The following is a 21,669-nucleotide window of genomic DNA, read 5'->3' on the forward strand; positions in this document are numbered from 1 at the left end:
TCCAGTGTGTTTCGCTCTGCTAGAAGCAAACCATTAGCGGGAGGGAAATCAATGTAGTAGGTTGTGACCAGCACTGGAAAACGGGAGCTGGAGTAGAAAGTATTAGGATGCATCGGCTGCAGTAAGGGTTAAGCACTGTTTCATGGAAGAAAGACAGAGAGATAGTTAGGCATGGGCTGTGGTAGCAAAGGCTACTGTGGGCTGTACTCAGTGGCACCTGGAAGTCACCAGCTAGCAGATTCCAGGCACTGGCACCAGCAGGCAGGCTGCATCTGCTCTTGGGTCTGTCCTGGGCTCTGGGACCCTATCCCAGGCTGAGTTATCCCTCCACGCCCAGACAACAACGTGTCCCAAAGACAGGTGCCTGCAATGCTCTTTGCCCCTGAAGTGCACCTGCTGCTGTATCTGCAGACCCCGCGGGGGGGATGGCCGCTCCCTGGCAGTGCCAAGGGTATACGATGACAGAGGCAGCTGAGCCTGAGCCTGGTCTCCATGGACAGCATTTATTAGGCGCCATTCTCAGTGTGAAGACAGATAGGCAAGGAGGGGCTGAAGGGAGGCCGTGGCAGCTGCGGCCTTTGGGGTCCAGGGGCTGCCCGGGGTGAGGGTGTGGGCGTGGGGGCAAGGCACCCACGCCTATTGCATATTCTGTGGCAGTGTGCCCAGGCATAAGGCATTGGGGAAGCAGAAAGGCTGCCTGCAGTGGGAGGGGCTGAGGGGGAAGCAACACTGACCTTCCAGTTCCCTGGGAAAGACCCGGCTGGAGACAGAGCAGGCAGCCACGCTCTGCCAGGCCGTTTGGCCACCTTCCCCACCATCTCTCTGTAACTTTGGTTGTGGCTCCCTCGGGACAGACGGGACAGGACCCCTCGAGGGCAGGGTCACACACAGGACAGAGGCAGCCAGCACTGCCCCGCACCCCCCCATAAACACAGAGGGCACCCCTGGGTCCTTCTCTCTGTGGCGCCCGGGCAGCCAGCTCCTCCACACTAAGACGGGACTCACAAACAGGCCCGGCCAGACTTCCCTCCCAGGGGTGTGCCCAGAGGCCGAGAAGACGGCTGGGGTGGCGGTGGGGTGGGGGGCGGTGCTGAGGCTGATCACTCTGTGGGCCCCCACTTCAGCTTCCCTAGTGCCAGGGCTGGCCTTGCTCAGCAGAGCTAAGGAGCTGATGTGGGGACGGTAAGAAGGGGCGGTATCCAGGGGAGAGACCCCTCACCCACTCCTTGATGCTGTCGAGTCACCGTCCCAGCTCCGCCCCCGTGGTACCCAGGGTTTCACCTCCACCTGCCGGAAGGTAGGTAGGTGGGCACATCTGGGAGAGGTGCTCCTGGCTGCAGCTGTAGCTTTTCTCTAGCTACTCGGAACACAGGCACCAACGCTGGCTGTGGGGCCAGGGCTAATGTCCCAGTAGGATACGCTTGGTGGCTCTTTAGGCCGCTCTGGCTGGTTCCCAAACTCCTAGAGCCCTAGCTCCCGGCCTTTCTTCCATGAGACCCAGGCCTGCTTATCTGGTTCCTAGGATGCCCGTTTGTAAGCAGACAGTCCAGAGACGAAGGGGTCCTACCCTGCCTCAGCCGCTCATTCAGAGCCCTGCCTTGTGGTCAAGCGGAGTGGCTGAGCCCGGCACTGGCTCAGTCCTGGGCTCTGGTTCTAGTCTAAGGCCCAGTTGGCCACACAAGCCCAGGGCGCGTAGGCCAGGAACTCTGCTTTCAAGAGCGGGCAGGGGAGTTGGAAGGAGAGAGCACGGAGGCTCAGAACAAGCAGCCTGGGTTCTTGCTTCCCTTTGCCTTTTGCTACTTGTCTCACCTTGGGCAAGTCACTTCACCTGTCTGGGTCTCAGTGTCATCTGTAACACAGGGTTGAGAACCCCTGCCCCGGGGACCTAACTGGGGTGTGGTGAGAGTCGAACGAACCCGGTAGTCAGGACAGGGTTTTCAAACTCACTCCACAGACCTAAGAATTGGTAATTAGCAGCAGCGTCCAGGGATGGAGAGCAGGAAGTGTTCTGTTTGGTACTAAGGGCAGTGTCTGGAAGGCTGGACTCCCCTGGCCTCCCAGGAGGGTGTGACTGGAGGCCAGTTAGCTCTCACCTTCCCGGGGACCACCCGGCAGACGGGAGGGCCCCTGCCTCCCCCTTCCCTTCTCTGCCCCTCCTGCACCCCTGCCTGTCCTTGCTTCCATCTGCCTGCCTTCTGGGACTAGCTTCAGAGACGGCAGAGTTTCCATTTCCTCCATAACTGCAAAGCCATGCAAAACACAAAAGGGAGTGGGAGACGGGGAGACACCGCTGGGGATGAGGAAGAAGAGTGGGACCGAGTGGGGGTGACCTCGACAAAGACACCTTGACATCTGGAGCCCAGGGAAGGTGGGAGACCTGGCAGGACAGAGGTATAAATAGAGATGCAAACGGACAAGGAACACGAAGTTCCCTCCGGGAGGAGGAGGGGGAGGGGGTGGTGGTCTGGATACCAGCAGGGCCTCTGCGGACTGGGGAGCTCCTTATGTTTCCAAAGGGATGGGAGGCTCCCAGCTTCTCTTTCCTCCCTCGAACCCCCCCCCCAAGTTTCACATTTCTCGGAATTTGCAGGGCGCAGTGGGGGCTCCAGGGGTCCTCAGAGCCCGGGCACCTGCGGGCTGGTTCAAGCAGGCACAGTCGGAGATGGGGGGCGGGGGTGGGGGAAGGTTGTAGGGATGTAGGGGCACCCCAAGGGGCCGAAGGCGGCTAGGGTGGTCTTCTCGCAACCGCCCCTGCCGCTGCTCCTCCGGGCAGGAGGCCCCCGCCCGCGCTCCCGGTCCTGCAGGCCCCGCCGGGCGTTCACACGGAGCTCCTGCGCTTCATGAGGCCGCGGAAGGTGGACAGGCTGTGCAGGCCCGTGGACACGGAACTGATGGCGGAGCGCTGGGCCCCGCTGCACAGGCAGCGGTGCGAGGGCGTGTCGCTGTAGCGGCCGCCCCCTCCCGGTGACGAGTGGCTCTGCTCGACGCACGTGTCGGACGTGGAGAGGTCCCGCGGGATGATCATGGGGATGGAGTACTGCAGCTTCTCGCGGCTCTTGTACCAGAGGCACGAGCACATGGACTGGAAGTGCAGCACCTCGGCGTAGACGTTGCGGAAGCCGCCGCCGCCACCGCCTGCTGCCGCCGTGGACGAGGCGGTGTCCGTGGTGTGCGCGCTGCCACCCGCGCAGCCCGCGCCGCCGCCTCCGCCCGCCTGCCCGTTGCGCGTGAGCAGCGCGCGGTGCTCGGCGTCGCGCTTCTCATCCTCGGCGTTCATGGTCATGAAGCGCAGCACCACGAGGTTCAGAAAGGCGCCGATGACCGTGAGGCCCGTGAGGATGTAGACGAAGCTAAAGGCCACGTACTGCGGCTGCGTCTGCAGCGCCTGGTCCTTCTGCAGCGCCACGTAGTCGCCGAAGCCGATGGTGGTGAGCGTGATGAAGCAGTAGTAGTAGGCCTGAAAGAAGGTCCAGTGCTCGTAGTAGGAGAAGGCGGCGGCGCCTATGCACAGCGTGCTAATGCACGAGAAGAAGCCGATGAGCACCATGTTGGCCATGGACACGTCGGCGCGCCGCATACCTAGCCCCCTCTTGGCGCGGTGCAGCAGGTACTTCACGAAGGTGTTGATGCGCTCGCCCAGGCTCTGGAACATGACCAGCGTGAGCGGGATGCCCAAGAGCGCGTAGAACATGCAGAACACCTTGCCGCCGTCTGTGCTGGGCGCTGCGTGGCCATAGCCTGGGGGAAAACCGGGAAAGAGAAGAGGAAGCACTGGCTAAGGGGCTGCCTGTTCAGAAACCTGCCTTCCTCCCCCTTTCTCTCGTCTTTCCTACTCCCTTTCTTTCCTTTGGCCCGAGGGAAGACAACACACAATTATGGGCGCATCCTTGTCCCCAGGCGCTGTGCTAGTTCCTTGCTGATGCCTTCTCATTTACTCTCATGACCTCTCCGTGGGGAGAGTAGGAATAAAGGGGGAAACTGGGAGGGTTGGGTGACTTTTCCAAGGTATCATTGTTTGGAAGCAGAGCAACCTGCCTTTGAACTAGAGGCAGGGTGGCTTCAAAGACCCGGCTGTTTTCTATACCCAGAAAAGGAGCTGACTTGTACTGCTGTTGGCAACTTAAGTCTAGAGGCAGTATGGATAGAGGGAACGGTACCGGCGAGTCAGTTGGGAGACCTGGGTTTTGGTTTAGTGTCTGTGGGCTTTGGACCTCTTCCGTGTCTTTCTGGGCCTCTGTTTCCTTGACTGTAATGGGTGGAGGTTGGACCAAACGAGTTCTGACATTCTGGGATTCAGTGTGAAGGGGGGAACCTGGGGGCACAGATGCGTCTTGATGACTTCCTTGATTTCAGCCAAAGCTTAGGATGGTAGTTCGAGCCTGGGGCCCTCCAATCTCCCAGAGGCAGCAGGTCCACCCATGTCAGAGAAGGAGAAAGGAGACAGTTCCCTCCCGCCATGACTTAATGCTCCAGAGTCCTCATCAGACCCAGTCTGGGGCCCTGGGGTCATCCTCTGTGCCTGGTCCCAAAGTGGGGTCTGTCCTCATGGGGATGTGGCATTGCCTTTGTCAAAGGAAGAGCCCTGGTGGTTCTTCCAGGTGTTACTATCACCAGTCAGACAACCTCAACCCCTATCATGCCCCCCCCCGCCCCCGTTCCTCGGCCCTCAGCGGGCCAGGAGCCAGGCAGAGGCAAAGCCTCCCTCCAAGCCAGCCAGCCAGTCACATGGCCTAAGTCAAGAATTCTGCCTGGAGACTCCAAGGGAAAAGGACCCAAGATGGTAACTTAAAAGCCCTAGGCACAAGTTCTGGCCCTGTCGCTAGTGGCTGTGTGACCTTGGGCAAATCGCTCACCCTCTCTCAGCATTTTTCCCCATCTGTAAAATAATGTCTGCTGGTCTGGCCCTGCTTCCTTCGCTGATCTGTTAAGATATTTATCACTTTTATTAATAGGATTATTATAATAAAATAATGCTGACAGGCTCTCCATTTTTTCCTCCTTGCTAAACTTTAGCAAAACTTCATCAAATGCTTCTTCTTCCATGCAGGTGTCCTGGATTGCTCACAGCTGAAAGTGATCCCTGCTTTGAGTGGCACTGAGAATGTTCAGCTTCGAAGTCCAGGGTCATTGCTACCACCATCCCCTGCTCTGTCCCTCAGGTCCCTGAACTACATATGGACAGCTCAGTACTCCCTTGGAATGGAAGGCGTGGGTACTGCTGGACCTTGTCGTCTTCCCTGGTCCCCCTCCACATAGGCAGCCACACCCATGGGGTATGCCCCAAATACGGCTGTCTGATGAATTGATGACAGGGCAGCATACCATCTGCTTTGGCGTCTGATCTGAATTCAGATTCCTGACTCTGCCACGGACTGTGTTTTTTTAAAATCCTCCCTGAGCCTTGGTTTCCACATCTATAACATAGGGCTAATAAGTCGCGCCTGCATCACCGGGCTTTTGGGGAGAAATAAGCGAGATAACATGTGTAGTGCCTTTAGCGTACAGCCTGGGGCATAGCAAGCGCTCAGTAACAGCTCCGTGTGATTCGTGATGAATGAAGCCAGATTTCCCTCAGGTTTCCAATCGATCACCTGGGCTGGGGGACAGCTCAGTTCCGGTAAAGGTGTTGTCTCTGTCAGCCCAAGGCCACGTGACTCTTAAAGCCCAGGGAGGTCTGGGGACAGCTGCCCTGGGGCGTGTGAGGCTGTGGGCTGCCCTTAGAATGGGCTTCTCTGCCCCCTAGCTGTGGCATCTAGCTGGTGACTGTGTCCCCATTTGCCAGGGGCCTGGCTAGCTGAGCTCTGGAGCCGTCATGCCTGGCCCGTTTGCGCCCCAGCGGGGTGAGAACAGATTGTGCCCGCCAGCTCGGCCCCAGCAGCCAGACCACAACTCACCTCGACAGCTGGGCAGGCTCGGAGCCAGAGCAGCTTCTCATCCTGTCCTTCCCTGTCCCCCAGGCCGGCACAGCACGGAGCATGGGGGAGGGCATGGCACTGAGACTGGGGCCTCACAGCAAGTGGGAGGCATGGACCAGCCCAGCTTGACCATGAGCTGGCTGTGTGACCTTGGGCTAGTCCCGTCCCCTCTCTGGGCCTCTCTTGTCTGGTCTGCACTCTCAGGGGTTGAGCTCTGACTGCGAATCCCCACCCTGCCACTGTTGCCAGAGCTGGACCGTTGCCAGTCGGCAGTAGAGACTGGGCATGAAGGTGCTTTGAAACTGTGGTGTTGAGAAACGCAACGGCGGTAATGGGACTCGCAGGGGAAGGTCATTCCGAGGATGGGCAGTCTCGGGGGGTCAGGCAGCTGTATCCTACCATCGAGGAAAGGGACCCCCCTCTCGCCACCACTGCTCCCTCGCCCTGTATTTGTTCATAAGCTGTGACTGCTCCAAGTCCACTGTCCTTTAGGAAAAACCAGTGTCTGCCGGCCCAGAGGCCTCCCTGCCTCCTGTGGACGGCTCACAGAGCCCCCCAGCTTCAGGAAAGCCCTCACGCATCTGGATCCAGCCCACATCCCAGCAGACACGGTGGCCGCCTTCTTCCACCAGGGCCTGGCCCCCTGTCCTCCCTGCCCCCGCCTGCCCAGATCCTGAGTGCCCTCTTGCTCTCCCTGTCTCCAGCCACAAGCGACAGGCTCCGTCCCCTGTCTGCCTCCTGTTGAATTTAGTGATTTTTTTCATAGCGAAGGGCCCATCCAGGCTTAACCAAAGGCCCCTAGGCCCGAGCCTCACGTGCTGCTACAGCCACCAACGTGTGTCCAGGGTGGCCCCAGCCTAGACGTGCCTGGCCCTTGAGCCGGATGCCCCCAGGGCCTGCTCTCGCTTCCTACCACAGGCTAAGGTCTTATCTTTCAGATACATTTTTAACTTTAATCCACAAAACTCCTACAAGGTCATTATTCTGACTATCTCTCTTTTATAGCCGGAGCAGGGAAGGCTGGAGAAGCCTTGTGACTTGGCCAAGACCGCTAGGGCTTTCTGACTCATCACTCAGATGCCTCAGAGCCAGTTTACCATTCAGGAAGCGCCACCCGCGGCGGGAAACTGAGGCCCGAGGGGAGAGCATTGCACTGGGAGCCTCATCCTGGGGCACTGCCCTGAGCTGGACAGGGCGGAAGTGGCAACAGGGTGCGATATCCAGGGATTCAGATGCTCTTCCAAGCCTCAGGCCTGGGGCAGTGTGACCCCGCCCCTTCGCCTGTTGTCTTGTCACTGGGTGAAAGGGCGAGGGAGCCTCGAGGACCTGCTGACGTGGGTGCCCAGCATGGAGGGCTGCCAGTTGGGGTGGAGCCAGTCCCCGGGGTTGGGGGTGGGGGCCCTGGGACTTCTGGGAAGTAACTGGGAGTTTGGCAAGGCCCGTCTGCCTGCCAGCAGACCGGCCGCCTGCCCAGGGCTTGCCCACATCAGACTTGGGTTTACAAGGGAGACAGGAACGAAAAGGAGTCCCCATCTCCTTCTTGTCCAGCCCTGCGTCTCCAGGTGATGGCCTCCTGCACGCGCGCACACACACACACACACACACACACAGGCTGTACTCTGGGGCTGATTCTTTGAGGACCCTCCCTCATAGTACCCGGCGGATTGAGCAGTTGGAACACATGCTCCAGGAGTTCCCACTGTGGCTCAGCGGAAACGAATCCGACTAGTGTCCACGAGGATGTGGGTTCAATTCCTGGCCTCGCCCAATGGGTTAAGGATCCGGCGTTGCCATGAGCTGTGGTGTAGGCCAGCAGCTGCAGCTCTGATTTGACCCCTAGCCTGGGAACTTCCATAGGCCACAAGTACAGCCCTCAAAAGCAAACAAAGCAAAACCAAACCCAGAAAACAAAAACAGCAACTCACGCCCCAACCATGAGACTTTAGCTCTTGCCTCTCGGAGCCTGACTCCACCATAGACTTGAAGGTTCTCAGAGCCAGTGAAGTCCTCACTGATCCTCTGGCCCAGTTCTCCTCTTGTACAGATGAGGTAATGGAGGTGCAGAGTGACCTTCTCAAGGTCACATAGCTGGTGAATGGCAGAGCCAGGACTGTAACCTGGGCTATTCTGTTCCAAACTCAGTGCCCTGTCCTTTGTCCTCCGGCTCAGCATGACCAAAGTTGACCTACTCATTCAACCAGAGCCTGGCAGCCCCTGCTCGGGAGCAACTTAGCTGAGAGATGGCCCTGAAATCTGGCTGGAGCACAGAATTGACCTGAAGAGGCCAAGTGGCTAGACAGAAAAATTATGTGGCTGGACATAAATATTGATCATGCACATTTGGGGACAGCAGAAAAAATTAGGTGGGATGAGAACACCTGGGCCTCGGTTCTGTTTTTCCCTCAGCGTCACCAAGGGGCTCAGAAACTGGCGGAAGGTCTATCTTGGAGGGAGATGCAGAGGGCTGGGGGTCCGGCCCTTCCTCTTATTGGACGTTCCCCCCCCCGCCCCATGGCCTCTTTCCTTCTAGTCAAAGCACAAACAACCAGCCTGAGCCCTGGGTAATGGCTTTGGCTGGATTGGGCTCAGCCGTCTGCTCCCCATTGACCTCAGATACTCTCCAGCTCAAGTGCCTGACCTCTTACCCCTGGCCTAGCTGGCCACAGAGCTAGGATCTGGGCACAGCCTGGATGGAGGAAAGAGCATGGGCCCAGGAGGCAAGAGATCTGGGGATCTGACCGGGCCCTGACCATAACCAGCTTTGGGCCTTGGGCAAGTCTTTTCCCTCTCTGGGCCTCGATTTCCTCATCTGTGACATGGGAAGATAGGGCAAGAAAAAAGGTTTCCACCCTTTCCTCTGCTGTGGATGCCTTTTCTTTCTTTTTGTTCATCTACCCGTTCATATGGTCTAAATTTTGAATGATTTGTACATGAAGTAAAATGTATTGATCAGGACAGTGTAGCTACTACCTCAAATAGGCACTGAATAGATAATTGTGCAAAAAGTAATTATTTTCCTATCAGAATTCATTAGGAACACATCTGCCAATTAGAACTTCTGATTAGCATAGAAAAACTGATTTGACAATATTGAACTAAGTTATCATTATGTTTTTGAAATACCGACGTGGGGTTATTTCTCTTTGCGTGGAGTTATTCCGGTTTTCCACAGGGATCTCTATAGGTTCATGGTGTAGGTGAGAACACAGCCTATGGAGTCAAACGGCTTTCAACTTTGGCCAGGTTACTTAATCTTCTAAGTGCCTCAGTTTCCTCATCTGTAAAATGGGACTAGGGATGTACTTACCTCATAGAGTGGCGGTGGGGATTTGATCGGTTAGTTGACTTAAAATGCTTAGGACGTTGGGATCAATAAATATGAATTATTAGTAGGAATGTTTGGGGAACATCGAGATTAGATGGTCTTTAAAGTTCCTTTCAGCATCAACATGCTCAGAAGGCAATTTCCTGGAATACCAGTTCTATGGACTGCTGATTAAGGTTGGAGGCGCAAAGGGTTGCTTGGTTAAATGAAATTGCAGGAATGCCGAATTCAACTGGATTTGCTGTCATTTGATTTAAGCGGAGGCTTTATCAGAGCCGTATGCATGTCAACGAGCAAGGTCCCTCAAGGTGAAAGTCCTTACGTTTTCTCACTCACGTGACCTTTGCACGCTTCTCTTGCAGCGCATATTGCTGCACAGTTGTTCCCTGGCACACAGTTTGGGAAACGCTCCTCTGTAGCATCAAGAACTCTAAGGTCCTTCTTGCAGGTCTTTGACTCTGAGATGCTCTGTTGTCCCGTCTCTGGCTGGCCCAGCCCTTCTGTGGATTAGAAACGCCCAGCCCTTGGCAGTGCCTAGCTGCAACCTGTTTCTGAGTTCCCCACAGACCCAGTTATCTAATGTAAATATGGCCCTTGCCAGGCTAATGTTTGCCCTGAGAGAAGACGGATGAGGTGACCCGTGGCCAGAGGTGCCCAGAGGCTGTGCACACTGCGCTGAGCTGGGCGGATGCCAAGCTGGACATGGGGAGGGGGTGTGACCTCAGGGTGCAGCCAGAGAGGAGTGGGGGCTGGAGGGAGACGGAGCAGCTCCGGGGACTGGCTGTGAGACCCAGCACCCCCCCCCTCCGCTGCCTCCGCCCCGCCCCGCCCGAGGGGGCCGGGCTTTCCTGCTGGGCCTGCAGAGGGCCCTTCAGAAAGGCCCACGGAGGAGACTGTCTCCTCAGGGGCCTGAGGCACAGACGGGGAGCCGTCCCCTTGGTCTGGAGGTGGCAGCAGTGTGAAGCCAGGAAGTGGGCAGGAGCCTCCAGAGGAGCTTAATGGGTGTGTTAAAGGAGATGAGGCGGAAGGAAGCTGGCAGGAGTGCCCAGGCCCGTGGGCGGTGGGGCGGGGAGGGGGCAGGGGGAGGCTGCCCAGCTGGGGGAGGATGGGGGGGTCGGGGGAGCGAGGGCCCTCTCCTTGCATCCTTCAGGATGCAGCTCAGCCCTGCCTTTCCCAGGACCCTTTGGGGTGCCTCCCCAGAGCTGCAGGGGCCTTTCCCTCTGCCCTGCTTGCAGGCCGGGATTTCTGCAGTCACATCTACAGAGGAACCCTGCCGGGCTCTGAGCTCCTGGAGGGGCCAGCAAGTCCTCTCAGTGTCCGGCGCGAGGCCTGGTGGGTACAGCTGCTCAGATAACATGGTTCAGCCCAGACGGCCTGGAAGCCTGAGATGCTAGGAGTCTGAGATGCGGAGGAGAGACACCCAGCAGCGGGAGGGGCCCGGCCTGGTGGGAGGGCCCTTTGTGACTCAGAGCTCCTGCCCTTCCTGTGGCCCCTAGGACCCTGCAAGATGAAGTCTGCTTCAGGGCCCGGAAGGAACCCCCTGTCCCTGGCCGGGCCAAGGCCCCAGTGAGGCCTGGGAAACCATGGGGCCTCAAGGACCTGGGCTGGGGGGAGGGACCAATGTACAGAACGGGGTCTGGAGTTTGTCCCCCTCCAGGCCAGAGCTCCTGGAACGACAGCTCTGAGGCACAGGCCCTCCCTCCCTGGGCCCTGCCCCCCTCCCAGGGCCTCTCGTCCCATCTTCCTGGCTCCACGCTCGGCTCCTGTCCCCACTCCCACTGTGGTCCTCCCTTCCCCCGCCTCCTCCCTGGCTTCCCACGGCGGGGTCCACTGCCCTCTCCTCTTTCTCTCCTTTAGCCCTCTCCCCTCCTCAGGTGTCCCTGTGACTCCCATTCAGGGTCCTCTGATGTAGGACAGCCCCCGCTCTTGCCTCCCATCCTCCCCGCAGGCCCACATGGGATTAGGGGGAGCTGGGGGGGCCGTGCTGGTGTCATGGAAAATCCTTGCGGCAGCCAAGGTCAGTGTTTGCAGACACAGCCTGGCCTAGAGCCAGGCCTGCCTCCCTGGCCAGCTCCCTCTGGCCTATCCCAGAGGCCGGTTTTGTTACAGGGGCCCTCAGAGGCACCCCAAGGCAGCTCTGGGTGCCTGGGGTTAGGAGGGTCACAGGAGCCATCAGTCCTGGTATATGGGAGACGATGGGGTTCAACTCACTCATTTTATAGATGGGTAAACTGAGGCCCAGAGAGGGGCAAGGATGGAGCCGGGACTGGAATCCTGGGCGCTTGGATCCAGCTCCGTCCTTGTTGCAGAGGGGAGCTTCCTCAAGTGTATTCTGGTAGGACAGGAAGAGTGAAGGCTGATAGGAGCTTCTGTTAAATCGAGGGCTAGTCTGAGATTGGGCCAGACTGGAGGTGGGTCATGGGGCCCGGGGAAGCAGGCCCAGATGATCAGACTACAGCGCTTAACGTCAAAACACTTTCTGTCTGAAAGTGCATCAGATGAAACATCTCAGTGGAAGCATTTTGAAAACTTCAGTGCTCTGTCCAAAGAAGAGGGTATTATTACACAAATTATTAAAATGCAAGGCAAAGGCGGGCAATGTTTTAGGAAGGATTCAAGATGGCATGTGAGGACGGGCTAGTGATGGACAACTTTGGTTTGCGGATCAGGAAGGGCTTCACGGAGGAGGTGGCATTTGCCCTGAGCTCTGAAAGATGGATGGGAAATGTAGGGAAGCTGCTGAAACAAAGACACAAGGCTAGGGAGACACGTGGCATGCAGAGAAAGTCAACCCGAGGCTGATGGGCATTTTTACAAATGGGGGGCCGGGCAAACTATCAGGAAGGCAGCCGTGTGAACGCCTCGAGAACCTTGGAAATGTGTCTGCTTGTGACCCTGCAATGCCACTTCTAGGAATCTCTCCTGGGAAAATAACCAGAGATCAGAACAAAGATTTATGAACAAGGATGTTTATAGCGGCGTTTTCATTGTGAAAAATTGCAAACAGTCTGAATATTTACCAATCGGGTTTGGTTAAACATATTAAGGTGTATTTATGTGGTGGAATATTGTGCAGCCATTAAAGTCCTGTTCTTAGGAGTCTCTTAATTACGTAGGAAACCACCGTAAAATGTTAAATACAAATGGTAGGATACAACCCGTGATGTGTAATGGGATCCCATATGCAATATATAAATATGAAAACCATAGCCATCCACACACACACCCACACACACAGAAAGAGAAGCTAGATGTAAATATACTAAAAACTCATAAGAGTTTATCTTGGAGTCATGGGCTCATGATTACTTGTAATTTTCTTCTATAAATTCTATATTTTCTATAAAAATCTATTCCTGGAGTTCCCGTCGTGGCGCAGTGGTTAACGAATCCGACTAGGAACCATGAGGTTGCGGGTTCGGTCCCTGCCCTTGCTCAGTGGGTTAACGATCCGGCGTTGCTGTGAGCTGTGGTGTAGGTCGCAGACGCGGCTCGGATCCCGCGTTGCTGTGGCTCTGGCATAGGCCGGTGGCTACAGCTCCGATTCAACCCCTAGCCTGGGAACCTCCATATGCCGCGGGAGCGGCCCAAGAAATAACAACAACAACAAAAAAAGACAAAAAAAAATCTATTCCTTTTATAAGTAGTATGCAATGAATGTTATAAACCCAACAACCACAAAATTTCTGTGTTTTTTGGAGCAGAAAGTTCACTTGAGCAGTGAAGGTTGGAATGATGAGCAAGGGCTAAAATGTGAAGAGCTTTGAAGGGCAGGTTCAGGAATTCAAATCTTAACTTGAAGGCAATGGATGGCTCCCGAGTAGAATGAGGCACATGCCAAAGAGTTATCAAGATGGAGTTTCCTGGGAGTTCCCATCATGGCTCAGTGGTTAACGAATCCGACTAGGAACCATGAGGTTGTGGGTTCGATCCCTGGCCTTGCTCAGTGGGTTAAGGATCCGGCGTTGCCATGAGCTGTGGTGTAGGTCCCAGACGCGGCTCGGATCCTACGTTGCTGTGGTGTAGGCCGGCGGCTACAGTTCCAATTGGACCCCTAGCCTGGGAACCTCCATATGCGGCCCTAGAAAAGGCAAAAAGACAAAAAAAAAAAGATAGAGTTTCCTGGTGTCCCTGTGTGTTTGGGTGGGGATGGTGGAGGAAGATGGCAGGCAGGAGGATGCCTTGGGAGCACTCTGCTTGGTCCCACTGCCAAGTGCTCAGGCTTAAACTGGGTTCAGGAGCGGAGAGGGGAGCAGAGGAAGAGAGGAGAAAGAAAGAGTAGATACACAGTGAGGTGCTCTTGCATTTGTGGGTTTGTTCGTTTGTTTATTTTTAGGGCCACACCTGCAGCTTATGGAAGTTCCCAGGCTAGGGGTCGAGTGGGAGCTGGAGCTGCCAGTCTACGCTGCAGCCACAGCCACATCCATGCCAGATTCAGCTGTGTCTTCGACTTACACCACAGCTCACGGCAATGCCGGATCCTTAACCCACTGAGTGAGGCCAGGGGTCGAACCCTCATCCTCAAGGACCCTAGGTCGGGTTCTTCACCCGCTGAGCCTCAACGGGAGCTCCCATTTGTGGGTTTAAACAGTAAGCCCCATGAGCGCAGATATGTTTGTCTCTTTTGTTACTACCAGATTCCTCACACTTAGAAGAGTGCCTGGCATGAAGCTGGTGCTTCATGAATCTCTGTTGAATGAGTGAATCAGGGAAGGGAGGCACCAAAGATGAGCATGAAGCTTGAATGGGGCGGAGACAGGGAGGATGGACAGAGCAGGAGGCCCAGACAGAGCTGTGTCACACGGGGAAGGGTATGGATCTGGGGGCTGCGGGGTCTGTTCCAGGACAGCCACTGCAGCAGGTGGCCACGACCCAGGCCTGTGGCCTGATTGCCTCCGATGACCAGCTGGACAGAATGTGTATAAGCTTAGAACTTCTGACAGATTGAATCTGGTGGGGTTTTAATTAAATGAATCCACCGGGGACAGCCTGGCATAGAGAAAGGAATTCTACAGCACGATTTAAAGCAGACTTGGCCATCTCAGCAGATGGCTGCAGATGCCAGTCCCCTCCCCCCCCCCCCAGTGCGCTTCTTGAAAGGCTGTGTCTGTGAGTCTGGCATCTGGCTGGCTTGTGTCCTATATTACCCTCTCCAGCCTTCCTGTTTTGCCCATGGAGGAGAAGCAGGCACTTGTTGGCATCTCCTTGGTAGACTCCCCCCAAAGGGACTGAACTGTTCTCAACAGGAAGCCTCGTTGGGTCATGGGGGCAACAGTGGCCAGTCCGGGTATTCCCCGTTGGCTGCACTATGTGTCCTGGAGCTGAGCCTGCCCACAGCCTGGCTGCCTGAAATTGCATTCCGTGGGCAGCGATACATGGGGTGGGATGGGGCCTGGTGGGTGGGGTCAGCTGCACTGAGTTCAAGAACACCCAACGGGGAGTCGGGGGCCTAGCTCCCATCCTAGTTCTGCCACAGCCTCGCTGTAGGACAGAAGTTGGTGAACTGTTTTTCTGTAAATGTCCAGATAGTAAATCTTTTAGGCTGCACAGGCCTTAGGGTCTCTTGCAACCACTCGACGCTGCCAGTATATCAAGACAGCTGCCCTGGACAATATGTAAATGAATGGGCGTGGCTATGTTCCAACAAAACTTCATTTATGAAAACAGGCCCTAGTGCCCTGAATCTGCTCTAGGGTCTTTGTTAAGGCACGTTGGCTCCTTACCTATCAAATGGGAAGTTAGATTAGAAGGTTATTTCTTCTCTGACAAGGTATATTTTAGGATTTAATAAACTGCTAGCTCCCCGCATTCAGTGCATCATGCACAGGCTCTGAGGAGAGGGGTGCGTTTTGAGCAGGGTCTGGAGCCCAAACCTGCACGTGGAGTTGGTATCCACAGCTCTTTGGAGGCCATGGCTGCATTTCCCCATTTCTTTTCCTTTTTTTTTATCTTTTGTCTTTTTTGGGCCGCATCTGCAGCATATGGAGGTTCCCAGGCTAAGGGTTGCATCAGAGCTGCAGCCACCGGCCTACGCCACAGCCACAGCAACGCAGGATCGGAGCCACGTCTGTGACCTACACCACAGCTCATGGTGTAGCAATGCCGGATCCTTTAACCCACTGAGCAAGGCCAGGGATTGAACCCGCAACCACATGGTTCCTAGTCGGATTCGTTAACCACTGAGCCACGACAGGAACTCCCGCATTTCCCCATTTCTGAACACTGTTCATGCTCCTTTTTTCTCCCTGATGGGCTTTTACTCCTCTGTCAAAGCCCATATCACATGTCACCTCCTCTCTGAAGCCTTCCTTGATCCCACCCACCTAAACAAATCAGTGATCCTGGAGTCCTTTGTTCATCCCTCCCATTCCACAAACATTCATCCATTCCACCAGCAGACATTTTTGGAGTCCTTAATACATGCAGCGCTCTAAGTTCTAGAATAATAGCAATATCTGTGTTGCACTTAAGCAGCCCTTGGTCACTTACGAATTAATTCCTATACATTCTCTTGTGTGAGCTTGCCCAGCCGTCCTGTAGAGGAGGGGTTTACTAGTATTACTGTTATTATTGTTTTCTATTTTACAGGTGTGGAAATTGAGGCACCGTGAGGTAGTGCTTTATCTCAGGCCATAAATGCTAGACTCAAACTTGAAATTCAAAGGCCATTCTCTTGCCCTGGTACTCGACTGCCCTGGGACCGAAATCAGAAGAGCCGGGTCTGCTTCTGGCTCTGTGCGATCACAGGCAAGACCCGGCCCTTCCCTGGGCTCGGGGTTTCTCCTCTGGGAAACCAAGAGATGGCGGAGACGTCCTTGAGGCCCTGGGACCTTCTAGGGCTCTGGGCCTACAGAGGGGCTGCGTTCCCTCCCCCACTAACAGTGGAGAAAACGGTTGTCTTGGTGGGACCATGGGGTCCCTGGAGCAATGGCCCTGAGCCTCTAGGTGCGCATTAGACCCACAGCTGCTGGGGCCCTTTGCAGAGCTGTCCTGGTGGGCACTGAGCAGAGGCTGTGCCTGGGGGAGAACACGTGGGCTGTCATGGAAAGGGGAAGGGCTGGAGCTGGGCTGGCCCAGGAAGCCGCAGTGTGTCAGGGAGGAGATGGCTGCGCTGTCCCTGTCTGGGTCTCCCAGGGTCAAGACCCGCCGGCTGGAGCCCTCGGGGAGTCCCGTTGGTCGGTCCCCAGGTTCACCCTTCTGACTGCTGAGCCCCGAGGGGCCCCCAGCCCCGCCCCCATCTAGCCCTAGGGACCTGTCTCTGGGGCCTTGAGCTTTTGCTCCTTTTTGCTTATTTCTTTTCTTTTCTTTCTTTCTTTCTTTTTTTTTTTTTTTTTTTTTTTTAGGGCCACTCATGAGGCAGATGGAAGTTCCCAGGCTGGGGGTCGAATTGGAGCTACAGCCGCCAGCCTACACCACAGCCACAGTAGCGCGGGGATCTGAGCCGCATCTGGGACTACACCGCAGCTCATAGCAATGCCGGATCCTTAACCCACTGAGTGGGGCAGGGATCGAACCCGCATCCTCATGGAGGCTAGTGGGGTCCGTTTCCACTGCGCCACAATGGAAACTCCCCTTTTTGCTCTTTTAGCTGCTTCTCCTTTCCTTCTCCCTTCCTGCTCCTCCTCCACCTCCACCTCTTCCTCCTCCTTTGTCTCATCTTGTCCTCTCAATCTCCTGGACTCTGAGGACGGGGATGGTGTCCTCCATTTCTTGGGAGCTCAGTGCCTGGCACCCAGCAGAGCCAATGGTAATAGTGGTGGCGGGGCGAGAGTAGCAGCAGTAGGAACAGTATTAATAATTGTAGTAAATGACAAAGCTCACATTTATGGTGCATGGGTGCCCTGCACTGTGTGAGATGCTTTACCTACATTATTTCATTTAATCTTCACAAAAACTTCAGGGGATATATCTTATCTCCACTTTCCTGTTGAGAAAAGCCAGGCCCGGAGAGTGTCTGTAACTCACTCAAGACCTCATAGCCAGCGAGTGGCTGAGTCAGGGTGCAAGTTCAAGCCTCTTGCCCCGTGCCGCTGAACGAGTTGTTGGTTGAAGAGATGCTGCATCTGCAAGGCAGGTGCCCTGGTTTCAAGCTGAGGACAAGGCCACACGGGTGTGTGGCAGAGCCGGGCCGAGTCCTGCTCTCTCTCTTCCACAGGCCAGTGGCCTCCAAGGTCTCTGGACTGAGGCCAGAGATCTGGATTCATGGCCCATCTGAGCAGGACCTTCATAAATTGTTCTTCTTAAGGTTGTTCTGGGAAAGTCGTGGCATAGAGAGGGCAGGCGGCAGCTCGTTCCCTGTCTGTCAAAGCAGGTGTTTTCTCCAGCTACAATACTTTCTCATCCCAGGCCTTTCTCCCAAGAGGTGTGCTGAGTCTCCAAAGAAGAGCCCCCCCACCCCCACCCCCGGGCCAGAGCTAGACAGGAGGTGATGAGGGAGCTCTGAGCCAGCCCTGGAGGTGGGGCAGGGGTGGCACCTACGGAGGCGGAGTGGGCAGCAGGGGCCCCAGGGAGGCTGCCACTCCTGGCTGGTCTCCAAAAACCAACTGGAGAATCAACAAGGTAAGAATGGGGGAGTTCCTATCGTGGCTCAGCGAGCCTGGCTAGCATCCATGAGGACGCAGGTTCGATCCCTGGCCTCGCTCAGTGGGTTAAGAATCCGGCGTTGCCGTGAGCTGTGTGTAGGTTGCAGATGCAGCTCGGATCCTGCGTTGCTGTGGCTGTGGTGTAGGCCCGCAACTACAGCTCCAATTCGACCCCTAGCCTGGGAACCTCCATATGCAGTGAGTGTGGCCCTATAAAGACAAAAAAAAAAAAAAAAAAGGCTTTATTCCCTCTTAGCTGGTCTTCATTAATGAATTGAAGAAACATTTCTTAAGTACCTACTGCTTTGTGCCAGGTACCAGGCTGAGTGCTGGCAGAGGATGCTCCCAGGCTAAGTGCTGGGAGAGGAGGCGAGGAGGGCTCAGTCTTGCCCTCTGGGAACAGAGACAGGCCAGTAGGCAGGTGAGAGAGGACTGTCCCTTAAGTAAAGAGTTACCCCCGGGTGTGCTGCAGAGCCGGGCCGTGTGCACCATTACCATTGGCTCTGCTGGGTGCCAGGCACCGTGTCCGGTAGCCCTTCCAGGACGGTGGGACTGCAGGTACCCAGGAACTGGAAGTCAGGAGGTGCAGCAATGTTGCCAACGCTCCTGCGGCTGGGAGCAGGGCCGCCGAAGGTGTCCTTGGACACCTGGCAGCATTGTTCAGGGTGGCTGTGATCACCAGCCTGGTGCACAGAGCTGCTTGGCTGTGGGGGGTCACTAAAAATTGGATCAAGGCTATTACTCTCTCCCTCCCCCCTTCCTCCCCCTCCTGCTCCTCTTCTTCTCCCTCTTTCTCCTCCTCCTTCGCCCTCTTCCATTTACTGTTTTCTAGTGTACACTCAATTTTAGGCCAGCGTTAGATGTGCGGCTTTATTGGGAAGGCCTGCCTTCCTTTTCTAAACACGCACCGCCTCTGGTGATGCCTCGATGGCTGCTGTGTTCCCGCCCCGTCCCCATTGCCTTCTCCCAAGAAGCCTTCTTCTTGGTCTGGGCTGTACGCACCCCCTCCTCTCAGCCCTGCACACAGCATCCATCTCTGCCACTCACTTGGCCTCTTGGCAGAAGCTGCCTGGCGTCTTTACCCATCTCGTTATGCACAACGATGCCTCTATGAGCAAAGCTCCTCTGAGTCAAGTCTGCCTGTGCAGAGTGGGGGCTTGGGGGTGGCTGGCCAGGGACGGTGGTGGACGCGGGACAGGACTTTTGAGAGGCAGGCAAAGCTCGGGTGTGGTTCCCTGGCTGGGGATTTGCCTTCCGGCTTCCCTGCTGTGTGGCTGGGTCTGGGTGGCAGGTGGAAACCAGGAGAGGATGGAGTATAAGAAGAAGGAAGGAGAGAAGGGTGGGGGGGGGGCATTCACCCATTCACAGACCAGAACAGAGCCTGAGCTTTCTCTGCTTTTAGTGCTTCTATTGATAAGGGCAAGGGTATCGGGTAACCCAGACATCCTGCATCAGTCTTCTCCTGTTCTCACCGTGACCTTCTCACCATGGGCATTATTTACTCTCTTTTGATGAGGAAACCAAGGCTCAGGTTAAATACTACTTGCCCAAGGTCAGGCAGTTAACAATCGGAAAAGCTCGGATTCAACCTAGACCTTTTGGCCTTCAAAGTCCGGGCACGTTCAGGTGTCCCTGGGACCATCCACTTTGTCAATAGAGCATGGAAAACGGGCCCCCGTGAGTCACCCTCCTAAGACCCATGGGAGCCCCTCAGGACAGGATCCGACAGAAGCAGAGGCCCCCGTTCCATGACTGGGGACATTGAAACTGGGAAAGTTTGGCATCTCAGCCAGAGCTGGCCTGCCTGCTGCTTCTCTTGTAACCCAACCGCCTCTCTGATCCCCTCCAGGTAGCTGGGTGACTTTGGGGTTAGTAATACAGTGTGCAAAGTACCTAGTACAAGGCCTGGCATGGTGGAGGGTCTTGGGAAGTAGGAGCTGTTATCAATATTATGTTTGAAAGCTCTGAGTGGCCACTCGCCACTCAGAAGCCTTGACTAGTTCCCCAGATGCACACGATACCGTCGAGGGGTTTCCCGGCCCGGCACGTGGGCCGTCCGCCCCCAGCCTGGCCTGCTCTCTCCTGACTCCTCCAGCACTTCGGGTGCCCTCATTTCTAAAGGTTGCCTGCACCTCCCCTCTGAGCACCTCCTTGTGTTGTTGGGCTGTCTCTCTGTCTTCTCTTCTGCCCTCCAAGACAGGCCAGCCCCAGGGCGCCCTCCTCTGGCTGAGCTTCCCCTGTCCCCCTCTTGGAAGAATGTTACCTTCTGCACCTGCTGTCTCGGCCAGGTATCAGGTTTTGCACAGAGCTGGATGCCTTTCCCATTGGCCCACCAGGCCCGTTGTCCATGGTGGGTTCCTGGCAGATGCCTGAAGCCGGTCTGCGTGCATGGGTTAGGTTTGGCGGGGAGGCCTTGGAGCGGAGTTGTGGCCCCTGGGGTTCTGTCTCCATCACCTGCTTCCCACTCTCCTTTCTGGTCATGGCTAGTGGCCCAGACAGCTCTGGGCTGGCAGGCAATTTGGGAGCAGATGCCAGGAGATGTGAAGGAGGCTTTTCTTAGGCTCAGCACCCTCCCCAGGGCTCAGGAGCTCAGATGGTGTAGGTTGGCATAGTGCCCAGGAGGAGAGGGACTCCAGGCAACAGGGACTTCAGCCTGGAGGCAGCTGCCAGGACCTTGTCTCCCTCTGAGCCAGCCTGCAGACGTGGGGTCTCCAGCACTCACACACGCATGCGTGCACGCCGCACCCCCCCCCCCACTTCCCCCCCCCCCCCCCCGCCCCCCGTGGCCTCTTGGCAAGGCCTGATCCACCATCCAGGAAAGCAAGTGTGAGAACCCAGGGGCGGAGGTGGGGCGGGGGGTCAGGAGGGCGGCTACAGGGTGTGTACACCCCGGAAGCAGGCAAGTCTTTGAGGAGGAGAGGGCGCCCCTCCACAGACCTGGCCTCTGGGCCCCTGCTGTCCCTTCAGATGCCAGGCCCTCAGGGATCTAAAGAAGCCACCATGCACAGCTCCTCCCCCACACAGGCCTGAGCAGACCGAGAGGCTAAGATTCCACCCCTCTCCATGGAAACACACTTCGCTCAGCCCTGGGCCCTGCTGGAAAGGCTCCTTAGGTGAACCAAAGTGACCGAGGCCCCGGCCGTTGCTTCTCAGCCTGTCTTTGGTGGAGACAGCAAGCAGCTGTCCCCATCCTTGGGGACACGGCCCTTCACACGGAGACATGGAGGCAGACACTCACCTCCCAGCCTGCCTCCCGCTGTCTGACTCAGCCTGGGCTTGCCACCTCTCTCCTGACCTCTGATTTCCCAGCCTTCTCAATCATCCCTGCCCCTCCACCCGCCTTGCGAGCTCTCCATCCACCGCTGTTCACGGCCCAGGATCGGATGAGAGCCGGGCTGGGGCGTAATCAGAGAATGACTTCCTGGCTCCTATGGCCTGAAGAGGCTGCTCTTCATGCATGGACGCCCCATGCTTGCTTTTTATGGTGTCAAGAGCTGCAAGCTGGGCAGAGTCCCCGGACGGTGCACCCAGGACCCAGCTCGCTCCAGCTCCTGCTTACAGCACTACTGTGCCTTCTCCTCTGTTCCCCCATGACCCCAGTGTGGAATCTGGGCGAGCTGGCTTTCTCTGTACTTGACTTTACTCAGGTGATTAATGCCTCTGTCACTGCTCCCCTCACCCCAGTTCCAAATAATATGAGCTGAGCTTTACAAAGTGCTTTCTCTGCGCCGCTGCTCTGTCAGCTAATATATGTACTTGTTGGAATCCTCTAATATCTTTATTCCATAGGCACCATTATCATTCTAATTTGAAGATGCAGGAACTGAGCCACAGAGAGGTTTTGTGA

The 21,669-nt window shown here is 56.2% G+C and overlaps 1 protein-coding gene across 1 annotated transcript in view; it reads right to left on the reverse strand.

Moving 5' to 3' along the window:
- Positions 1-482: 482 nt before the first annotated feature.
- KCNK3 (potassium two pore domain channel subfamily K member 3) overlaps positions 483-21,669 on the reverse strand; it is a 38,547-nt gene continuing 17,360 nt past the window's right edge. Inside the window, exon 2 of the mRNA XM_047782460.1 lies at positions 483-3,738. Within this exon, the coding sequence (XP_047638416.1) occupies positions 2,819-3,738 (920 nt within the window). The 3' untranslated portion in view covers positions 483-2,818. The remainder of the gene's footprint in view (positions 3,739-21,669) is intronic.

The sequence above is a fragment of the Phacochoerus africanus genome, chromosome 5 (assembly GCF_016906955.1).
Source record: "Phacochoerus africanus isolate WHEZ1 chromosome 5, ROS_Pafr_v1, whole genome shotgun sequence".
NCBI classification, from domain to species: domain Eukaryota; kingdom Metazoa; phylum Chordata; class Mammalia; order Artiodactyla; family Suidae; genus Phacochoerus; species Phacochoerus africanus.